Here is a 17,859-nt window from a genome sequence, read left to right on the forward strand (position 1 = left end):
AATGCTTGAATCAGATCACCGCGTAGTCTTCTTTGTTCAAGACTGAATAGATTCAATTCTTTGAGCCTGTCTGCATGTGACATGCCTTTTAAACCCAGAATAATTCTGGTTGCTCTTCTTTGCACTCTTTCTAGAGCAGCAATATCCTTTTTGTAGTGAGGTGACCAGAACTGAACACAATATTCTAGATCAGGTCTTACTAATGCATTGTAAAGTTTTAACATTACTTCCCTTGATTTAAATTCAACACTTTTCACTATATAGCTTCCCCACATTGTCTAGATGAAGACATTTCTGAGTCGACATAAACTCCTAGGTCTTTTTCATAGATTCCTTCTTCAATTTCAGTATCTCCCATATGATATTTATAATGCACATTTTTATTGCCTGCGTGCAGTACCTTACACTTTTCTCTATTAAATGTCATTTTTCCATGTGTCTTCCCAGTTCTGAATGCTGTCTAGATCATTTTGAATGACCTTTGCTGCTGCAACGGCATTTGCCACTCCTCCTATTTTTGTGTCATCTGCAAATTTAACAAGTTTGCTTACTATACCAGAATATAAGTCATTAATGTAGATTAGGAAGAGCAGAGGACCTAATACTGATTCCTGTGATACTGGTTACCTCACTCCGTTTTGAGGTTTCTCCTCTGATCAGTACTTTCTAGTTTCTACATGGTTTTTTTTTTTTTTTTAATGCCTATTTTATTGATTTTTCAGTTGTTTTTTTTAAACAATCACAAGCAGGATCCAGAAGAAATATACACTATAAACAAAGACACATAAAAACTGAAACTAAAAGACACATTAGAAACTAAATAAATATATTACATAATACACAATAGTGAAATTAAATTAACAACAAAAAAAAAACTGTAAAAATAATTAATGTAAAAAAAAGGGGTAAGTGTAATAAGCAATTATAGCTGAGGGAGGAAAACCCTGCCACAAGAGAACCCGGCCCATGATAGAGATCCGCCCCACTCCTTAGTACGCTTAATGTGTTTTGGATGCTGTGGCAGGAATGGCTGACTGGTCTGACGTCACGGCAGAAGAAGGGACCACAAAAACAAAAAGGTATTGTGCAGTGGCGCGGGCGCCGTTTTATTTAAAGCAACCAAAAATAAATAAATATTTAAACAAAAATAAACACTTGCTCGCAGAGCAGAAATAAAACAAGTAAACAAAAATAAATCTCGAACACAAAATAAATACGGTCAGGCTGAGCAACTGCCTTCACTGATCCGTACGTTTTAAATAAATGTATCTCCTCTCGCTCTCGCGTATCCTCTTAAACACTCCACCTAAAACACCCACACAAAACACCCACTCAAAACACCCACTCAAAACACCCACACAGAGTTGGAGATCTGCAGGCTTTTTATAACAGGTGACCATCTCCCGATTAGCAACAAATTAAATCACTTAATTCATTCGGGAGATGGCCACCTTCTGCACGAGTTAATTAATTACTCCTGGCAGAGGACGAGCACTGATCTCGCCTCTGCCAGGACACGTTTTAAAAATAAACAAAACAATAACAAACATACGGCGCTCGCCGTCATAAATATAATACAATAAAACATACGGCGCTCGCCGACAAATACTATAAATCATAATAAACAAAAACAATAATCTGCACAGGGGCGGAGGATGAACCCTTGTTCTAAAAATAAAACAAAACAATGTACAGGGCTGCTCGCCCTGTTACATATCCCCCCCCTTGTGCAACGCACACATGGCCCCAACGGCCACCTCCCCCCTCAGTCTCAAAGTCCCGGACGAGGGGGAAGCGAGTTGCTTCTGGGGGGTGGCCATGGTGGAATCTCCGGCACCCCCCAATCCTTTGTGGCCGGCAGCTCCCTCTTCTGGGGCTCCCTCCACACTCTCTCCTGCCGCGAAATTGCGGCTGGGGGAGCTGGTCTCCTGACCTTCCCCCTCCTCTTCATGGCCAGTAGTTCCCCTCCGTGGGGCTCTGACCACCCAAACTCCTGCCGCGAAAGTGCGGCTGGGGGAGCTGGTCTCCTGACCTTCCCCCTCCTCTTCATGGTCAGCAGTTCCCCTCCGTGGGGCTCTGACCCATGACCTCCGGCCGCAACAGTGCAGCTGGGGGAGCTGGTCTCCTGACCTCCCCCCCTTTCTTGATGGCCGGCAGCTCCCCTCCGTGGGGCTCCGACCACAGTGTAGTGACCCCAGGTGAAGCAGGATCCCTGGCGACCCCAGGCGACGGCAGCGGCAGCGGACCCTCGGGAGGCGACGGCAGCGGCAGCGGACCCTCGGGAGGCGACGGCAGCGGCAGCGGACCCTCGGGAGGCGACGGCAGCGGACCCTCGGGAGGCGACGGCAGCGGACCCTCGGGAGGCGACGGCAGCGGACCCTCGGGAGGCGACGGCAGCGGACCCTCGGGAGGCGACTGCAGCGGACCCTCGGGAGGCGACACAGGACCGGCAGCAAACCTAGGAGACGCAAGGGAGACACAGGCGACTCTAGGCGATGCAGACGGCGGGAGGGGAGCCCCTGGCCATGAAGGCGGCAGCAGGAGCGCCACTTCTCCCAATGGTGGTGGTGGTGGAGGTAGAGGTAGCTCCTGCTCCTCTCCTCTTGACAGTAAAGGCGGCAGGGGCTCCTCCTCTTCTGGCGGCCAAGGCGGCAGGGGCTCCTCCTCTTCTGGCGGCCAAGGCGGCAGGGCTTCCTCCCCTTCAGGCTGCGAAGGCGGCAGGGCTTCCTCCCCTTCAGGCTGCGAAGGCGGCAGGGCTTCCTCCCCTTCAGGCTGCGAAGGCGGCTCCTCCCCTTCTGGCAGCGAAGGCGGCTCCTCCCCTTCTGGCAGCGAAGGCGGCTCCTCCCCTTCTGGCAGCGAAGGCGGCTCCTCCCCTTCTGGCTGCAACAGGGAAACCAGCAGGCATGCTCCCTCTGCTGGTGGTGGTGGGAGCAACACACAGTCCTCCCATGGAGACAGAGGTGGCACCAGCAGGTATTCTCCCTCTGCTGGTGGTGGTGGGAGCGACACGTCGTCCTCCCACAGCGGTGGAGGCGCCACCAGCAGGTATTCTCCCTCTGCTGGTGGTGGTGGGAGCGACATGTCGTCCTCCCACGGAGACGGAGGTGGCACCAGCAGGTATTCTCCCTCTGCTGGTGGTGGGAGCGACACGTCGTTCTCCCACGGCAGTGGAGGTGGAACCAGCAGGTATGCTTCCTCTGCTGGCGGAGGTGGGAGCGACTCACAGTCCTCCCACGGAGACGGAGGTGGCACCAGCAGGTATTCTCCCTCTGCTGGCGGAGGTGGGAGCGACTCACAGTCCTCCCACAGAGACGGAGGTGGCACCAGCAGGTATTCTCCCTCTGCTGGCGGAGGTGGGAGCGACACGTCGTCCTCCCACGGCGGTGGAGGTGGAACCAGCAGGAATGCTCCCTCTGCTGGCGGAGGTGGGAGCGACTCACAGTCCTCCCATGGAGATGGAGGCGGCACCAGCAGGTATTCCCCCTCTGCTGGCAGGTACCTGGGCTGTGGACCTTCGGCCCTCCCCTTCTTGGGCTGTGGACGCACCGACTCCCCCCTCTTGGGCTGTGGACGCACCGACTCCCCCCTCTTGGGCTGTGGACGCACCGACTCCCCTCTCTTGGGCTGTGGACGCACCGACTCCTCCCTCTTGGGCTGTGGACGCACCGACTCCCCCCTCTTGGGCTGTGGACGCACCGACTCCCCCCTCTTGGGCTGTGGACGCTCGGGCTCCTCCCACTCAGGCGCAGGACGTTCGGGCTCCTCCCTTTTAGGCGCAGGACGTTCGGGCTCCTCCCACTCAGGCGCAGGACGTTCGGGCTCCTCCCACTCAGGCGCAGGACGTTCGGGCTCCTCCCACTCAGGCGCAGGACGTTCGGGCTCCTCCCATTTCAGGTCAGTGTTCCCTCTCTGCCTCCTTCTCCTCACCTTCCGCTCTCTCCCCTCTCGCTCCTGGTAGACCCAGTCGACCATCTGGGTCATCCTCTCCAAGGCCTCTATGAGCCCTGGATATCCTCTGGTGATGGCCTTTTCCTGAACTTCTGGCTCCAGCCTAACGAAGTCCAAGAGGATATCCAGGTTGCTGTCCCCCAGCAGATGTCTCCCCTCTGTTTTTAACCACAGCGGGGCGCTGGGGTCCCTCAGCCAGCTCTCATACCTCTCCATCCTTCTCTGGAGAGGTGGCCTCTGTGGAGCACTTTCCCTCTGGTAGTGCCTCACCTCCGTGAAGTGCAGGCACCACGAAGCTTCCTCCAACCTCTTTCCTCCCATCTTCCTTCCTCCTCTTCACTCCACACAATCAAAAAACGAAAAAAAAAATGAAAAAGATGCAGTACCCTCTTCTGCCTGCGTCCTGGAGGCGCTGCGATCCCACGCAGGACACCACGTGTGACAGGAATGGCTGAGGGTCTGACGTCACGGCAGAAGAAGGCACAACAAAACACAAAAAGGTATTGTGCAGTGGCGCGGGCGCCGTTTTATTTAAAGCAACCAAAAATAAATAAATATTTAAACAAAAATAAACACTTGCTCGCAGAGCAGAAATAAAACAAGTAAACAAAAATAAATCTCGAACACAAAATAAATACGGTCAGGCTGAGCAACTGCCTTCACTGATCCGTACGTTTTAAATAAATGTATCTCCTCTCGCTCTCGCGTATCCTCTTAAACACTCCACCTAAAACACCCACACAAAACACCCACTCAAAACACCCACACAGAGTTGGAGATCTGCAGGCTTTTTATAACAGGTGACCATCTCCCGATTAGCAACAAATTAAATCACTTAATTCATTCGGGAGATGGCCACCTTCTGCACGAGTTAATTAATTACTCCTGGCAGAGGACGAGCACTGATCTCGCCTCTGCCAGGACACGTTTTAAAAATAAACAAAACAATAACAAACATACGGCGCTCGCCGTCATAAATATAATACAATAAAACATACGGCGCTCGCCGACAAATACTATAAATCATAATAAACAAAAACAATAATCTGCACAGGGGCGGAGGATGAACCCTTGTTCTAAAAATAAAACAAAACAATGTACAGGGCTGCTCGCCCTGTTACAGATGCCCACTGTAGAAAGGGGCCCCAGACATAATCAAATATGGGTATTTTTTTTAACAGAGAATAAGTTATTTTTTCGAAACTGGAAAGTTGGGACATATTAAGAACCCAATCCTCAAGTGTAGGTGCTGAATCACTCTTCCAACGTCTCAGAAGTATACGTTTTGCTGTGGTAATTGCCAAAGTGATCCACCTCACCTGGAAATGTGTTAGCTCAGATAAGTCAACTGTTGACCCCAACATTATAAGCTTTGGGGAAAGAAGGAACTGTTTTCCTGCAACTTCAAACATGATCTGCGAGATACGTTGCCACCAGTTAGTTAAAATAGGACAGGACCATATGATATGTGTTATTGAACCTACCTCCCCATTACACCTCCAGCATTTATCATCTGGTGAAATATTAAGCCTGTGCAGTTTTTTGGGGGTCCAGTGCCATCTGTGTAGTATCTTAGCCTGTATGAACCTATTCCCCATTTCTCGGTAGGCTGTATTCAGATTTTCTATACATGAGTTCCATTCTAACTACTCCCTAATCCATGTGCATCCATTTCCTTGAATCCCTACTGCGTTCAGTTTGAGAATTAATCTTTTATGTGGGACTTTGTCAAAAGCTTTCTGGAAATCTAAATATTTTGCAATTATCCATTGTCGATGTTGCATCCTCAGAAAAATCAAGCAGGTTAGTTAGACACAATCTCCCTTTCCTAAAACCATGCTGACTGTCTCCCAGGATACTGTTACCATATAGGTAATTTTCCATTTTGGATCTTATTATAGTTTCCATAAGTTTATATATAATAGAAGTCAGGCTTATTGGTCTGTAGTTACCTGGTTCAGTTTTGTCTCCCTTTTTGTGGATCAGTATTACGTTTGCAATTCTCCAGTCTGTCGGTACAACCCCTGTGTCAAGAGACTGTTGCATGATCTTGGTTAGCGGTTTATAAATAACTTCTTTCATTTCTTTGAGTACTATTGGGAGGATCAGCCCAGGGGATTTGTTTATTTTAAGAGCTCCTAGTCCCTTTAACACTTTTGCTTCTGTTATGCTAAATTATTTAAAACTGGATAGGAACAGGTCGACATGTGAGGCATGTTGCCCGTATCCTCCTTTGTAAAAACTATATATAAATGCATGCACAACAGAGCTCACAAATCGGACTAAATGTAGGTGTTTATTAATGTGATAGGGAGGTAGTGTCAGATATGTGATATAATGGACAAATATAATAAATACTTGTCTACTAAGTAACATGTACAGGACACAAAGAAGGGTAATTTTATATATATATAGTATTTCTGATTGGTTTTTAAATTTATTTTTAATTCCTTTCCATTTCTGTCCACGGATAGGAATATCAGAGCCTATTCTCAAACTTTTAACTCACGTGGTATTTAAAAACACTAAAGCATGGATATCAAGTCTCAAGGTTTACCCGTGTTTTCACGGTTTTCACAGTTTTGAGAGTCTCACAGCCGTGCAGTGGATTCTCACGTTTGTGTATAAGTTTGTTATTGTTTGCGAGGCTGTGAAACCCTTTATACATGATACAGCGGTAAATCCAATACAACTGTCCAGTTGTTTTGGGGGAGTGGGGGGGGGCTTCACCATGAAGAGGTGTACATTACCATTCTGTATTCCTGTAGCTGCTACGCAAACTCCCCCCTTACACTAAAGATAGAATTGCCTTGTTGTCTCAAACTGACGGTTTGTGCGAGCCTTCTATGTTTCTGTATACAACCGTCATTACTCGGACAGAGTCAAAGGAGAGGCTGTCAGACTGTCACTGTCTCGTTCACGCAAAAATTACCACAGAAATAAAAGAGAAATGGACATCAATGAGAATTTAATTATTAAAGTCGAAAAATATAATGTTTATTGCAACCTCCCCCCCAAAAACAAAATCTAGTGGTCTAGATTAAGGTTTTTCATCAATCCCAAGGTTTTTCAGCAGGGGTCTCGCTGGTATGAACACTTAGGGGTTGACATGTCTGCTAAAGACAAGTTTTGTTTTTGATTAATTAAATTATTTTAATTAGCTGCTTTATTCAGTTAATCAGTTGGGTATTTTTGGGAGGCACGTTGTGTGAAACACATTTAATTTGTTCCCAAGCCTATCCAATTATTGGCGAGCTATTTGTAGCAGGCTCGTTCTGGGATTGTCAAGCACTGTGGTAGTGATCTCCTTGGTGAATACAATGGAAAAGGGTAATGTGTGTGTTTGCTGAGCTGAAGGATGCATGGATGTGTTTTCCCCTCCAGGTGCCAGGCATAGGGAAAGTGACAGAGAAAATGCTGAGAGCCCTTGGGATTACTACCTGTGCTGAGCTGTACCAGCAGGGGGCACTGCTCACCCTCCTTTTCTCTGAAACATCATGGCATCATTTCATGGAGATATCACTCGGTTTGGGTTCAACACATATTGAGAGGTCAGCCTGCTGCTTTTAACATTTCTACTGTATAAATCTTAAAGAAAATAACTCGGAAGAGACACTTGTATATAGTGTGCAGAAGATTTTAAAATGACATTTTCATTTTTTATAGTGTTTAAACCCATTGTTATTCACAGGCTGTGTGTAATTGGCATCTATCTGTGCTATGACCTTGTTATGGGCTGCTGTAAATAAAGTTTCCTTTTGTGTTGGAGTGGTCAAGGTTAAAGTAAACATGCGTTTACTGCAGCTGGTCTTCAACAATGACTGTGAATGATGTGAATATAGAAAAGCTGGATTAAAAAGCTGACTATTTCTCTGATGTTGTTTTTCATTGTACAGGGATGGCGAGAGGAAGAGTATGAGCACAGAAAGGTACAGCGCTTCAGTTTTACTCCTGAAGATATTGAGATAAGGACACTGGTGTTCATATCTGTGCATTTAAACAAATGCTGCAGTGTCAGTAAACACCCTTTTCATTGTATAGCATTTTGTCGCAAATGTCTTTTTAACACAATCACAGTTGATTTTTTCATCCACGTTCCCTGAGTCGTCAATCAGAATGGGGAATGCTGTGGACGCCATGTTGGCTGAGAATGACTCCATTCTATCTATTTATTTTATTTGTTCATTCATTTAACCAGGAATAGAATGACACAAAGCCTAATTTACATGGCAGCAGTAATTTACATGGGTCTTCTAGCAGCAGTAATTTCACATCACTAAAAACACCATGACTCTAAAAAACATTATCATACATTCAGTCTGGGATCATGAAACATTTACACTTGGATAGTTCTTGGACCTGACTCAATAAAGTACATTTAACCTTAGTGATTTAAGTGTTTAAAGTCAAACATTCTGTTTAAGTGCTATTCTGTGTAAATAAAAGTCACTCTGAGAGTTGCACTGATGGCAGCAGCAGTTTGTTGCTTTCATTGTAAGCTTACATTTCATTTCTTATGCGTTGCAGGACTTTCAGCGAGCTGAGTAACGCAGAGGATCAGTACAGCTTCTGCCGTGAACTCTGCCACGATCTCGCTCAGGATCTGCTCAAGGAAGAGTTGAAGGTACAGGGCAGCACTAGAGCCCATACAGCCATTTCACAAGGGACAGCCTCATATATTTGCCAAAACAATAAACAGATTAGTTACCCTCTCACTGTTGCTGAAACCCAATTATTGGGGGTAAAATGAATCCCAACCAGTCATTCTGCAGTGGTATAGATTCCATAACGTGGCGTGTCGCTGCATGTGGGGGACTTTTTTTTGTGTCAGTTTTGGAAGAAGGGACATTCATTCAGGTCTATTCAGGAATACAAAGATATTTAGGACGCCGTCTGAGTTGGGTAAACAAACAAAAAAAAAAAAGGCAGCAAATTACCCATCAAGCACCACAAACCTGCAGGGGCAGACTCTTTTCACTGTACTGTCCCTGTACAAAAATAGATATTCAAAATCTGACCTATAGAGCTAGAATGAATCAGTCACGGTGTGGTCTGCAGTATTTCTGTGTGGGCATCTTTACAGTTACTGTACTGTTTCATTTTGCTTCATAGATGATTGTAAACTCTTTTTATAACTGACAGAGCTGCAATAACAGTAGAAGGCATAGTGAAGAGATCTCTTTAGCCATGCTCCTTACTAAGCTAGAAAGCCGCTATAAAACCTTGTATCTCCAGATTAGTGTGCTGGAATAGGAAGCCTGTCTTGTAATTACTTCCTGGCATTGGAAAAACTGTGAGCATCCATCACACTCCAACTACACCTGTTAACTTTCTGATCACGTAGAAGGGAATACGATTGCAAGGAGCGTGCCAGCTGCTCCCTGTGCTGCAGCCCTGAAATCCATGCCATGAAATAAGAGAGGGCAGATAGGACTGACTGAAAGTGCTGCTGCACTTGCGTGTGTCTCAGGGGGTTACAGAGCATGCATAAAACCCAAGGAAAATGATCTATATAAGCTTTCAAAGTGTGGTGGGAGTACCTGGCATTCTCCTTCCAGCAGATGCATTGTAAGAGAAACACATCTGCACTCACCAGTTCAGTTATTGCAAGGGATACTGCAATGATTTCCCATATAGACTGGATTGCTTCAGGATTGCTTCGGAACTGTTTTTTCATACTCTTTAGCAGTCAGCAGCTCTAGAAAGCACTGCAATATGTGAATCAAAGATTTTAAAAAAGGAATTTGTTTATGGGGGTTATTTTTTTTCAAATTGTCTGTTTTATTTTTTATTTTTTTGTATGAATTTGTACCTAAATGTTATTTATTGCACCAAAGTGAGCCGAATGTGCTTTTCTCATTCTTGAGTTTCTTATGCTCTTATTTCCTTAGCCCTGTCATGCATGAAATATTGGAAATAACTGAATATTTTTTTCATTGCTTTATATGACTGTATGATGCTGAAGTTCACTATCTTCAGTTCTAGGTGTAGGCTGGTGTAGTGCTGCTAGAAACGAAGAACAGCTCCTGAACTCATAGTCAAAGTATTTCAACACAGAATTATCACCAAAATAAACCACACTATTTGATTATTATAAAATAGCTGTGTGTGATATTAGCCACATGGTCTGCACTTTACAGTCTTTCTGTACCAAGCCCAGAAAGTAAACATACAGTGTTGGCTTTTCTTTTTGTTTATTATTCTTTAGTCTGTATTCTTTTCAGTATGCCAAACACAGATAAGGTTCAGCTTCATAGCAAAAGGAAATACATGTTATAGGTTCAGTGTAAAACTGAGACTCTCCCTCAAACAAACACCTAATCAAAAACTTGTTTCTGTGGGATCTCGCTGTCATTCACTTTCACTGGGATTTCAAAAACAATCTGACATAAAACCACCCTGTACAGTTCAGGGTTGGGGTCAATTCCTGTTTATCTATTCCAGTAACCACCTGCTATTGATCTTTCATTTATTTTGCAGGGAAAAACAGTAACCTTGAAACTGAAGAACGTGAATTTCGATGTTAAAACCAGGGCTTCCACTGTGTCTTCTGTCGTCTCCACTGAAGAAGAAATATATGCTATAGCAAGGGACCTGCTGAAGACAGAGATTGATAATGCCAGTCCACAGCCCCTGCGATTAAGGCTTATGGGTAACACTAATTCTATCTGAAGAACATAACTCCACAGTAACTACCTAAGTGGGTTTGACTTGGTGCTTGAGTGCCGATTGCATAATCATATACAGCTATAGCCAAAGGTTTTGCATCACCTAGAATTTTAGGGTTGAGATATATATATATATATATATATATATCATTATAGTTTAGATCATGTAATCAAAGAAAATACAAAATGATATTGCCAAAGTTTGCCAGAAGCCATAACAGTATTTCATGTTAGATTTTGAAATGTACAATTTTTGTCAGTTTTTCATTAAGTAAGCAGTGTGTAATTCACTATGCTAATGTAACATTATTCAGCAGGTTTCTTTCAACTTTATGAAGCAAAATGTGTTCGTTCTGTAGGGTGATGCAAAACCATAACTGTACGGTACAGATAAGTTGTCTGTAATTCAGTCTAAGGCATGGTATATTTGTTTTTCATTTTAACTTCATAGATACCAAATCACTTTATTTTTTCCTGTAAGGAAATGAGCTTTGTGGTCATTTAGCATTTGTGACAGCAAAATGATTGCAGCACTGGAATCAATGAATTATTTCATTAATCAATTTATTAACCTGTCCTTTCTCATCAGAAGCTCTGCCTTTGAATCCAGGCTAGGATACTGGCCTCATTTCACAGCTGGTGATCTCTTAGCTGCTGTGTGATTCTGTTTGTTCTTGGTACAACAGAACAGATACCACAGCAGACAGTAAAGCTAAGGGAAGATGCTCAGTAAGATACCAGTCATTCATGGTCAAGTACAGGCTGTTGTGAGGGAATGATGAGCAAGGATGTGCAGTTTGTGAAATATCTTACAAAAATTATAGAAAATAACCCTAGAGTATGTGGATTCACTTACAGCAGTGTCCGTAGGGATTTCTTACAAGGTGTTTTCCTCATTGCGGATAGTTCTGCGTGTTTCACCAAACCACTTCCCTGACAGTACAGTGGTCACTCACAGTCCCTATGTTCTTCTGTCTGATTTAGGGGTACGAGTCTCTGGGTTTCCGGCGCAAGAAGATAAGAAACCTCTCCAGAAGAGCATCATTGGTTTCCTCCAAGCAGGAAAACTGGTGGCTCCTACTACTGTGGACAATGTCAGCCAAGACACCAGAACCAACTCGGGCGAAAAAGACAGCAGAACCAACGCAGGCGAACAAGACAGCAGAGCCGACACGAGCGAACAAGACAGCAGAGCCGACACGAGCGAACAAGACAGCAGAGCCGACACGAGCGAACAAGACAGCAGAGCCGACACGAGCGAACAAGACAGCAGAGCCGACACGAGCGAACAAGACAGCAGAGCCGACACGAGCGAACAAGACAGCAGAGCCGACACGAGCGAACAAGACAGCAGAGCCGACACGGGCGAACAAGACAGCAGAGCCGACACGGGCGAACAAGACAGCAGAGCCGACACGGGCAGTCAAGACAGCAGAACCAACACGGGCGAACAAGACAGCAGAACCAACACGGGTGAACAAGAAAGCAGAACCAACACAGGTAAACAAGACACCAGAGCCAACACGGACGAACCAGAAGGAGCTTTGAGTTTCTTTAACAAGAAGAGAGCTGCGCGAGAGCAGGCTGATGAGCAGCAGCGACAGTCCTTCTTTGAGAAGGTCCAGGCCCAGAGGCAGCGACTCCTGGAGACACAGCAGGCCCGTGACCATGGGGATGCTCCGATCAGCCACAGAGTCAGAGAGGATGAGGGAGGACCGTCATCAAGCAGAAACAACAGACCTTTGGGTCAAAGCTTCACTTGTCCTGTCTGTTTCCAAAAGCAGAACACAACCAATCTGGAGACCTTCAACAGGCACATTGACGAATGCTTGAGCGGATCTCCAGTGGATGAGCCCAGTTTAGTCCCTGGTGTGCAAGAGGGTGCAGACCTGATAGTCGATGAACCTACAAAAAAGTGCCTGGATAATAGGACCTGCACTTTGCCAAGGAGGAAAGATTTGAAATGCGACAGAACAGTGGGCATAGTGCAATTGGAAGACATTTCACTGGGTCATTGTAGTACTTCCCTAATCCTCCCTGTCAAGCACGGTGCTGATATAGTAACATCAACAAAGACAGTCCCAGGAGGTACAGAGAGTTTAATGAACATCACACATCCTATTAGGGAGTCGTATTCTAATAATGTAGCTTCAGTTAAGGAGACAACCATCTCACAGGGTTGCCGAATAACAAGTGTTCCCAGTGACAGTTCTTCAAAAAAACACAACAGCACTGTAAAAACAGGAGGGAATTTTGAGCAGGATGGAGTTAATCCCAGTTCAGGGCTAAGTGCAGGAGTTCCTGAAAGCAAGGGGGATGTTGGGCTGACACTCGGAGAAGGTGCTCTGAAAAGCTGGTCTTTAAAAGGGCAAGAAGACACCGCCCTGGTGTGTCCTGTCTGTAACCTTAAACAAGAAACGACTGACCTGTCCCTGTTCAATAGGCATGTAGATGTTTGTTTAAATCAGGATGTTATACAGGAACTCAGAGAAGAAAGAGCTTGCTCACATAATTCAAACCTTATGACACACAGGAAGTGTAAAGGTCAGTGTTTGCCTTTTCAACAGAATATTTATATCGGTTTGTGTAAAATACTTTTTTTTTTTTTTTACCCCAATTTATTTTTTAATTATTTATTTTTAACTTAAAACCCAAACAGATTTTCGATTGGAAAGCTGTAGAAATCCTAACAAATCCCATTTCTCAATTTTAGGAATAATTGTTCTCATTTCTTGAAGGTTTACTATTTCCAAAATTGATTAAAGGAAGCACCACAAAAAGCAGGTGATACCTAATGTTGAATGTCTATTAGTTGCTGATGCATGCAGGTATTTAGGCACTCTTTTGCTTTTTGTCTTTAGATAGAACAGGCACATGTGAAGGATGTAGGCATATAAAGGGTATATACATGTCCATGTTGATTCTTCTAACCTGTAAAGATGGTAAAACACGATCCAAAAAGCTGGAGGATTGTTGGTCTGCTTGTGTGTCTGTCTTTGTATTCAATTTAGAAATGTTTGAAAGGTACTGTATCCCAGATAAAATTCAATATGAGTGAAATATGAACAGTGGCGTTTGATGTCCCTAAATAAACTATAATGACACCCTTTGAAGCTCACAATTACTTCTGATTATGGAGTTTCACCAAGCAGCTGTTTAAAAAGAGGAGAGAAAAGGCTAGGGCTTCTTTAATCTCAGTTTGAGAAACATACTATAGCAACATCATTTTAGTGCTGCCTACAGCATGTTATTACTCTCCTTTTTCTTTGTAACTCCAAATATTTTGCAGCTACTGTATTTTGCATAAGAAGAAAGGTTGGACTCATCCTGATTGGATTCCATTATAATGCACTGAGTCACTGAGAACCACCTTAAGCAGCAAGGGCAGCACAACAGAATTGGAAGAAATATTGAACCATGTTCTTGATACTGATATAACACTGCTGTGGATTATTGATTTGTACGGGTTCTTATCATTGTGATACCATTGTTACTGTGGTACGATTATGCTAGTGGCAAATGCCCTTGCCCTCTAATTAAGCTTTATGTTTGTACAGCTCAATGAAGACATCGCTGAAGAATAGAGTTTGAAATGTCACAGAGAAGGAACACATTTCGTTTTATTTCGTCAAGGCTTCAACCATGAGTAATGAGTTTGCACAGGAAATCCGTGAGATCTGTGCATTAGTAAAAAAACACCACACAGAACAGCTGACTTGCATGTGCCATCATATCACTTATGAGGACCTGTGAAAAGAGTAATGCTAGTGAAGATGGCAATGCCTTTTCTCTATCAGCCATTTTTGAGTCTTTATTGTTTAGCTGGATATTGAATTTCACAGATTTTTATCCATTGAAGACAGAAATTGCTCCAGATTTTTATGCTATCAATTACAGCTGCACTTTATAAAAAGACAAGGGGTCTCTTTTCAAATCCCTCAGCTTTCAATTCAAGATACCCTGCCCTCTTTCCTTTCAAAAGCTTGTTGGATCCATTTTGTTCCCCAATTTAACTCTGATAAGGATAGAACCATTTGCAGAAGCCATTTAGTTCAATTTTCTACCTTGATAAGGGCTCATCTGATGGCTGTATTTTTTATAAGTGGTTTTTTTATGAAGAATATTTTTCTAAGAATTTGATTTCTAAGAATATCAAAATAGTGTAATCAGAACATAATTTGAATACAGTACATTACATACATTGCATCTGGATGTTTGTTGTTTTTTTTTTACACGTATGATATTCATAAAATCAAACTAAAACAATCCTGTTCATCTAAACATAATAACTTAAAATAATTACAAGGCGTATGATGCCTTTTAAAGAAATGTTATCCTTAAGTTTTTCAACCAAACATTACTCAGCCATTGCATTTATAAAGCCTGTGTGCATTGACATTTTGATGTATTTTAATGTATTTATTTTTCTGCAGGGAAGCCAGAGGATGGACAGAAGTCTCTGAATTCAAGAAGTAAAATAAAAAGGTAATATTGGCCTTCTTTAAATGTTGTTAGATTTTTAAACTATTTCAATGTACAGTGTTTGTAACCCAGTAGCTCCATGATGTTTCTTTTTTATTGGATCATCCATAAACAAACATCATCCTAAACATGCTGTAGTTTACTTAAGCACAAGTCGATCCAACAGTGCTCATCCAATGGCCCTCGGTTATAACAGGAGCACTCGCCTCGCATCAGGGTGATACCAGATCCAATCCGCACTGCAGGGTGTTTAGCAACAAGGGCACAGGCACATTTTCTGAAAGGAATAAACCCATTTTAACAATGTAAAACTAGCAAGGAATTACTCTGAACACTAGCTTACCTACTCCTGCCTGCAACTAAGTTGTTTCTTACTAGTTTATGCCATTTATTTATGCTTAATAGGGCTTTAAATTTATTCCTGAATGTAACATACTTTAAGAGAACAGGTGTTAATGTTGGCATCCGGTCTAAATTGAAAATCTTACCTGTCCTGCAGAAACTCCACATCCATAAGAAGCTGAGATTGTGCACCACTGTTTTTCAACCTGTTTATATTTGGTATTGTTTTCTCCTTGTTGCAGATCAGGATCTCCACCTCTTCACCCGGTAGCGAAAAAGTCAAAAGCCCCTGCCACCAAGAACACTATCGACAGGTTCTTCAGATAGACGGCTGTACAAATAGCAGCCAACCAGGCATAAGGAGTAACATCAGAGCCTTGCAAAAGAGTGTCTTTCCAGAGAGAGCTCATCATAGTGCAGAATTACTGCCCAGGATCGTGATGGGTTCATTTCTATTGCCAATGCAAATAATCATTTAGCTTTAAAATAGGGTTTGGTTTATAACGCAAAATTAGGCACCAGGCAGGTGCTCTGCCAGTGTGTCTAATGGCCTGTATTGCCTCAGGTATTATAGCTGCTCTTGCCAGTCATTAAGCCCTTAAGGTACACAAGTAATTGAGCAGTTGTTCAAACGGTTTCTTCTTAAAAGACATTTGAGAGTGACTTAAGTATCACAAGGAAACTGACCATTTGGATGACCAGATCCAACCTGTTAGTAATTTAAAACCCTGTTTTGTGCACCTCATTGCAACAATAAGACAACAGGACAGCTATCCCTGGTACCTTAAAGGGTCAGGTGGCCAGTAATGGACACACATGTTGTTCTTTGTTGGGGTCATAGCTATAAGAACCCAGATGGGATATTGCCTACATTTAGCTTTTGTTGATGCACTTGCTTAAATCCTATTGGATATGTTATGCACTTAATATAATGAACTCCTTTTTTATTCTGTGAATGGTATAATGAAGAACTGAAATGTTAGCATCTGCTGCAGTGTTGGCGATAGATTTAATTAAATTTTTTATTATTGTCATAATTCAGGACAGCAGTTTACAGTATTTCAATAAAGAAATGAAGAGGAATATGTAGCTGTACTTTCACATCCATATTATATTCTGATCAAATATCCTTCTGTGTGTCCTTCTGGTGTGTTTTTCTTTCTCTTGTAAAAATGCTATCATGTGAATTGTAAACAAAAGATGGTTTAATAATATGTTGTGCATGTATCTTACTAATAATAAAACACATGTTATCTTTGTAGAAGTGCAATCTACATCTCTATGTAGAGTCACTCTGTATTTTTATACACTCATTGAGAGGCATGGAGCTCCTCAAGCTTGTCTTGATATTGCTGCTTGCAGACTAGCACCATTAGCTTCAGATCATTATTTGCAGAGCATTTAGTGGAATTGTTCAGAATACAAAATGTAATGCATATTCCCTTAAGGGACGGATAACGAATTCAGCATAATCCCATTAATACACTTGCCTTATACATACAAGGATTTTTAGGAAGTGGAGATTTCTATTCAGAATAGTATTCTTGACATGTTTTGGGATTCAGACAGCATTAGGGGTGAGGAGTAGTCCAGTTAACTTTTCCATACTTAGTGACTGCACTTGTGTGTTTCTTCTTTCTACATGGGGCTCATCCAAGCACAGAACACACAGAAGAACCGAGGCAGAGGGGTGGGGTGGCATTGCTTCAGTCAGCACAGTGAGCTGAGTGCATCTCACACTAAGGGGCTCAGTTCAATAAATACACTGTGCAAGACAGACTGAATAGGCTGGGCTAGCATAGGAGCGTAATGTGCATTTCCACAGATCACCCTAATCTATAGTTTAGCTGGTCGGTCTGGGTATCTGCTGTCTAGCTACTCTACATCTAAACTTGCACCGTATCAATCAGAATACCGAATTACTGTACCGGAACTTGTAACCAGTTATACAGAACTGAATGGAATTAAGATTTTAACTAAATTCAAATGGAATTCAAAGCAGACATTTCTCAACAGAATGAACAGAGTTGCAGTGTTTTGCTGCTGTTTTCAGATTAACTCTTTATCAGCGTTCATATCGATCGTCAGCCACTAAAAGCAATCTTCATTTGAAGAAAATAGCTGCCTGAAAGCCTAATTACTTTAAACTACTTGGAAAACAATGAAAATCAAGTAATCTTTTAAATAACACAGAGCTTTATAAATGTCAGGATCCACCACCGTTGTTTTTTTTTTTTTTTTACATACAAATGTTATGTATATATAGAAAAGAATAACGCATTAAGTTGCTTCTTATAATCTTTGGAAAATTTAGATTTGAGCTTCTCCACAAAGTTCTACAAATACACTTTAATTCAGTGTTGGCAGACCACCAACTTATTCAGAAAGATTTTAACCTAAAAACAAAAGAAAACAAAAC

The 17,859-nt window shown here is 42.9% G+C and overlaps 1 protein-coding gene across 1 annotated transcript in view; it reads left to right on the top strand.

The window, feature by feature from the left end:
* LOC117403753 (DNA polymerase kappa) overlaps positions 1-16,628 on the top strand; it is a 31,527-nt gene extending 14,899 nt beyond the window's left edge. Inside the window, exons 9-15 of the mRNA XM_058988275.1 lie at positions 7,333-7,499; positions 7,845-7,877; positions 8,476-8,572; positions 10,429-10,600; positions 11,601-13,160; positions 15,050-15,101; positions 15,683-16,628. Of these exons, the coding sequence (XP_058844258.1) occupies positions 7,333-7,499; positions 7,845-7,877; positions 8,476-8,572; positions 10,429-10,600; positions 11,601-13,160; positions 15,050-15,101; positions 15,683-15,767 (2,166 nt within the window). The 3' untranslated portion in view covers positions 15,768-16,628. The remainder of the gene's footprint in view (positions 1-7,332; positions 7,500-7,844; positions 7,878-8,475; positions 8,573-10,428; positions 10,601-11,600; positions 13,161-15,049; positions 15,102-15,682) is intronic.
* Positions 16,629-17,859: the final 1,231 nt, after the last annotated feature.

Source organism: Acipenser ruthenus, chromosome 2, assembly GCF_902713425.1.
Source record: "Acipenser ruthenus chromosome 2, fAciRut3.2 maternal haplotype, whole genome shotgun sequence".
NCBI classification, from domain to species: domain Eukaryota; kingdom Metazoa; phylum Chordata; class Actinopteri; order Acipenseriformes; family Acipenseridae; genus Acipenser; species Acipenser ruthenus.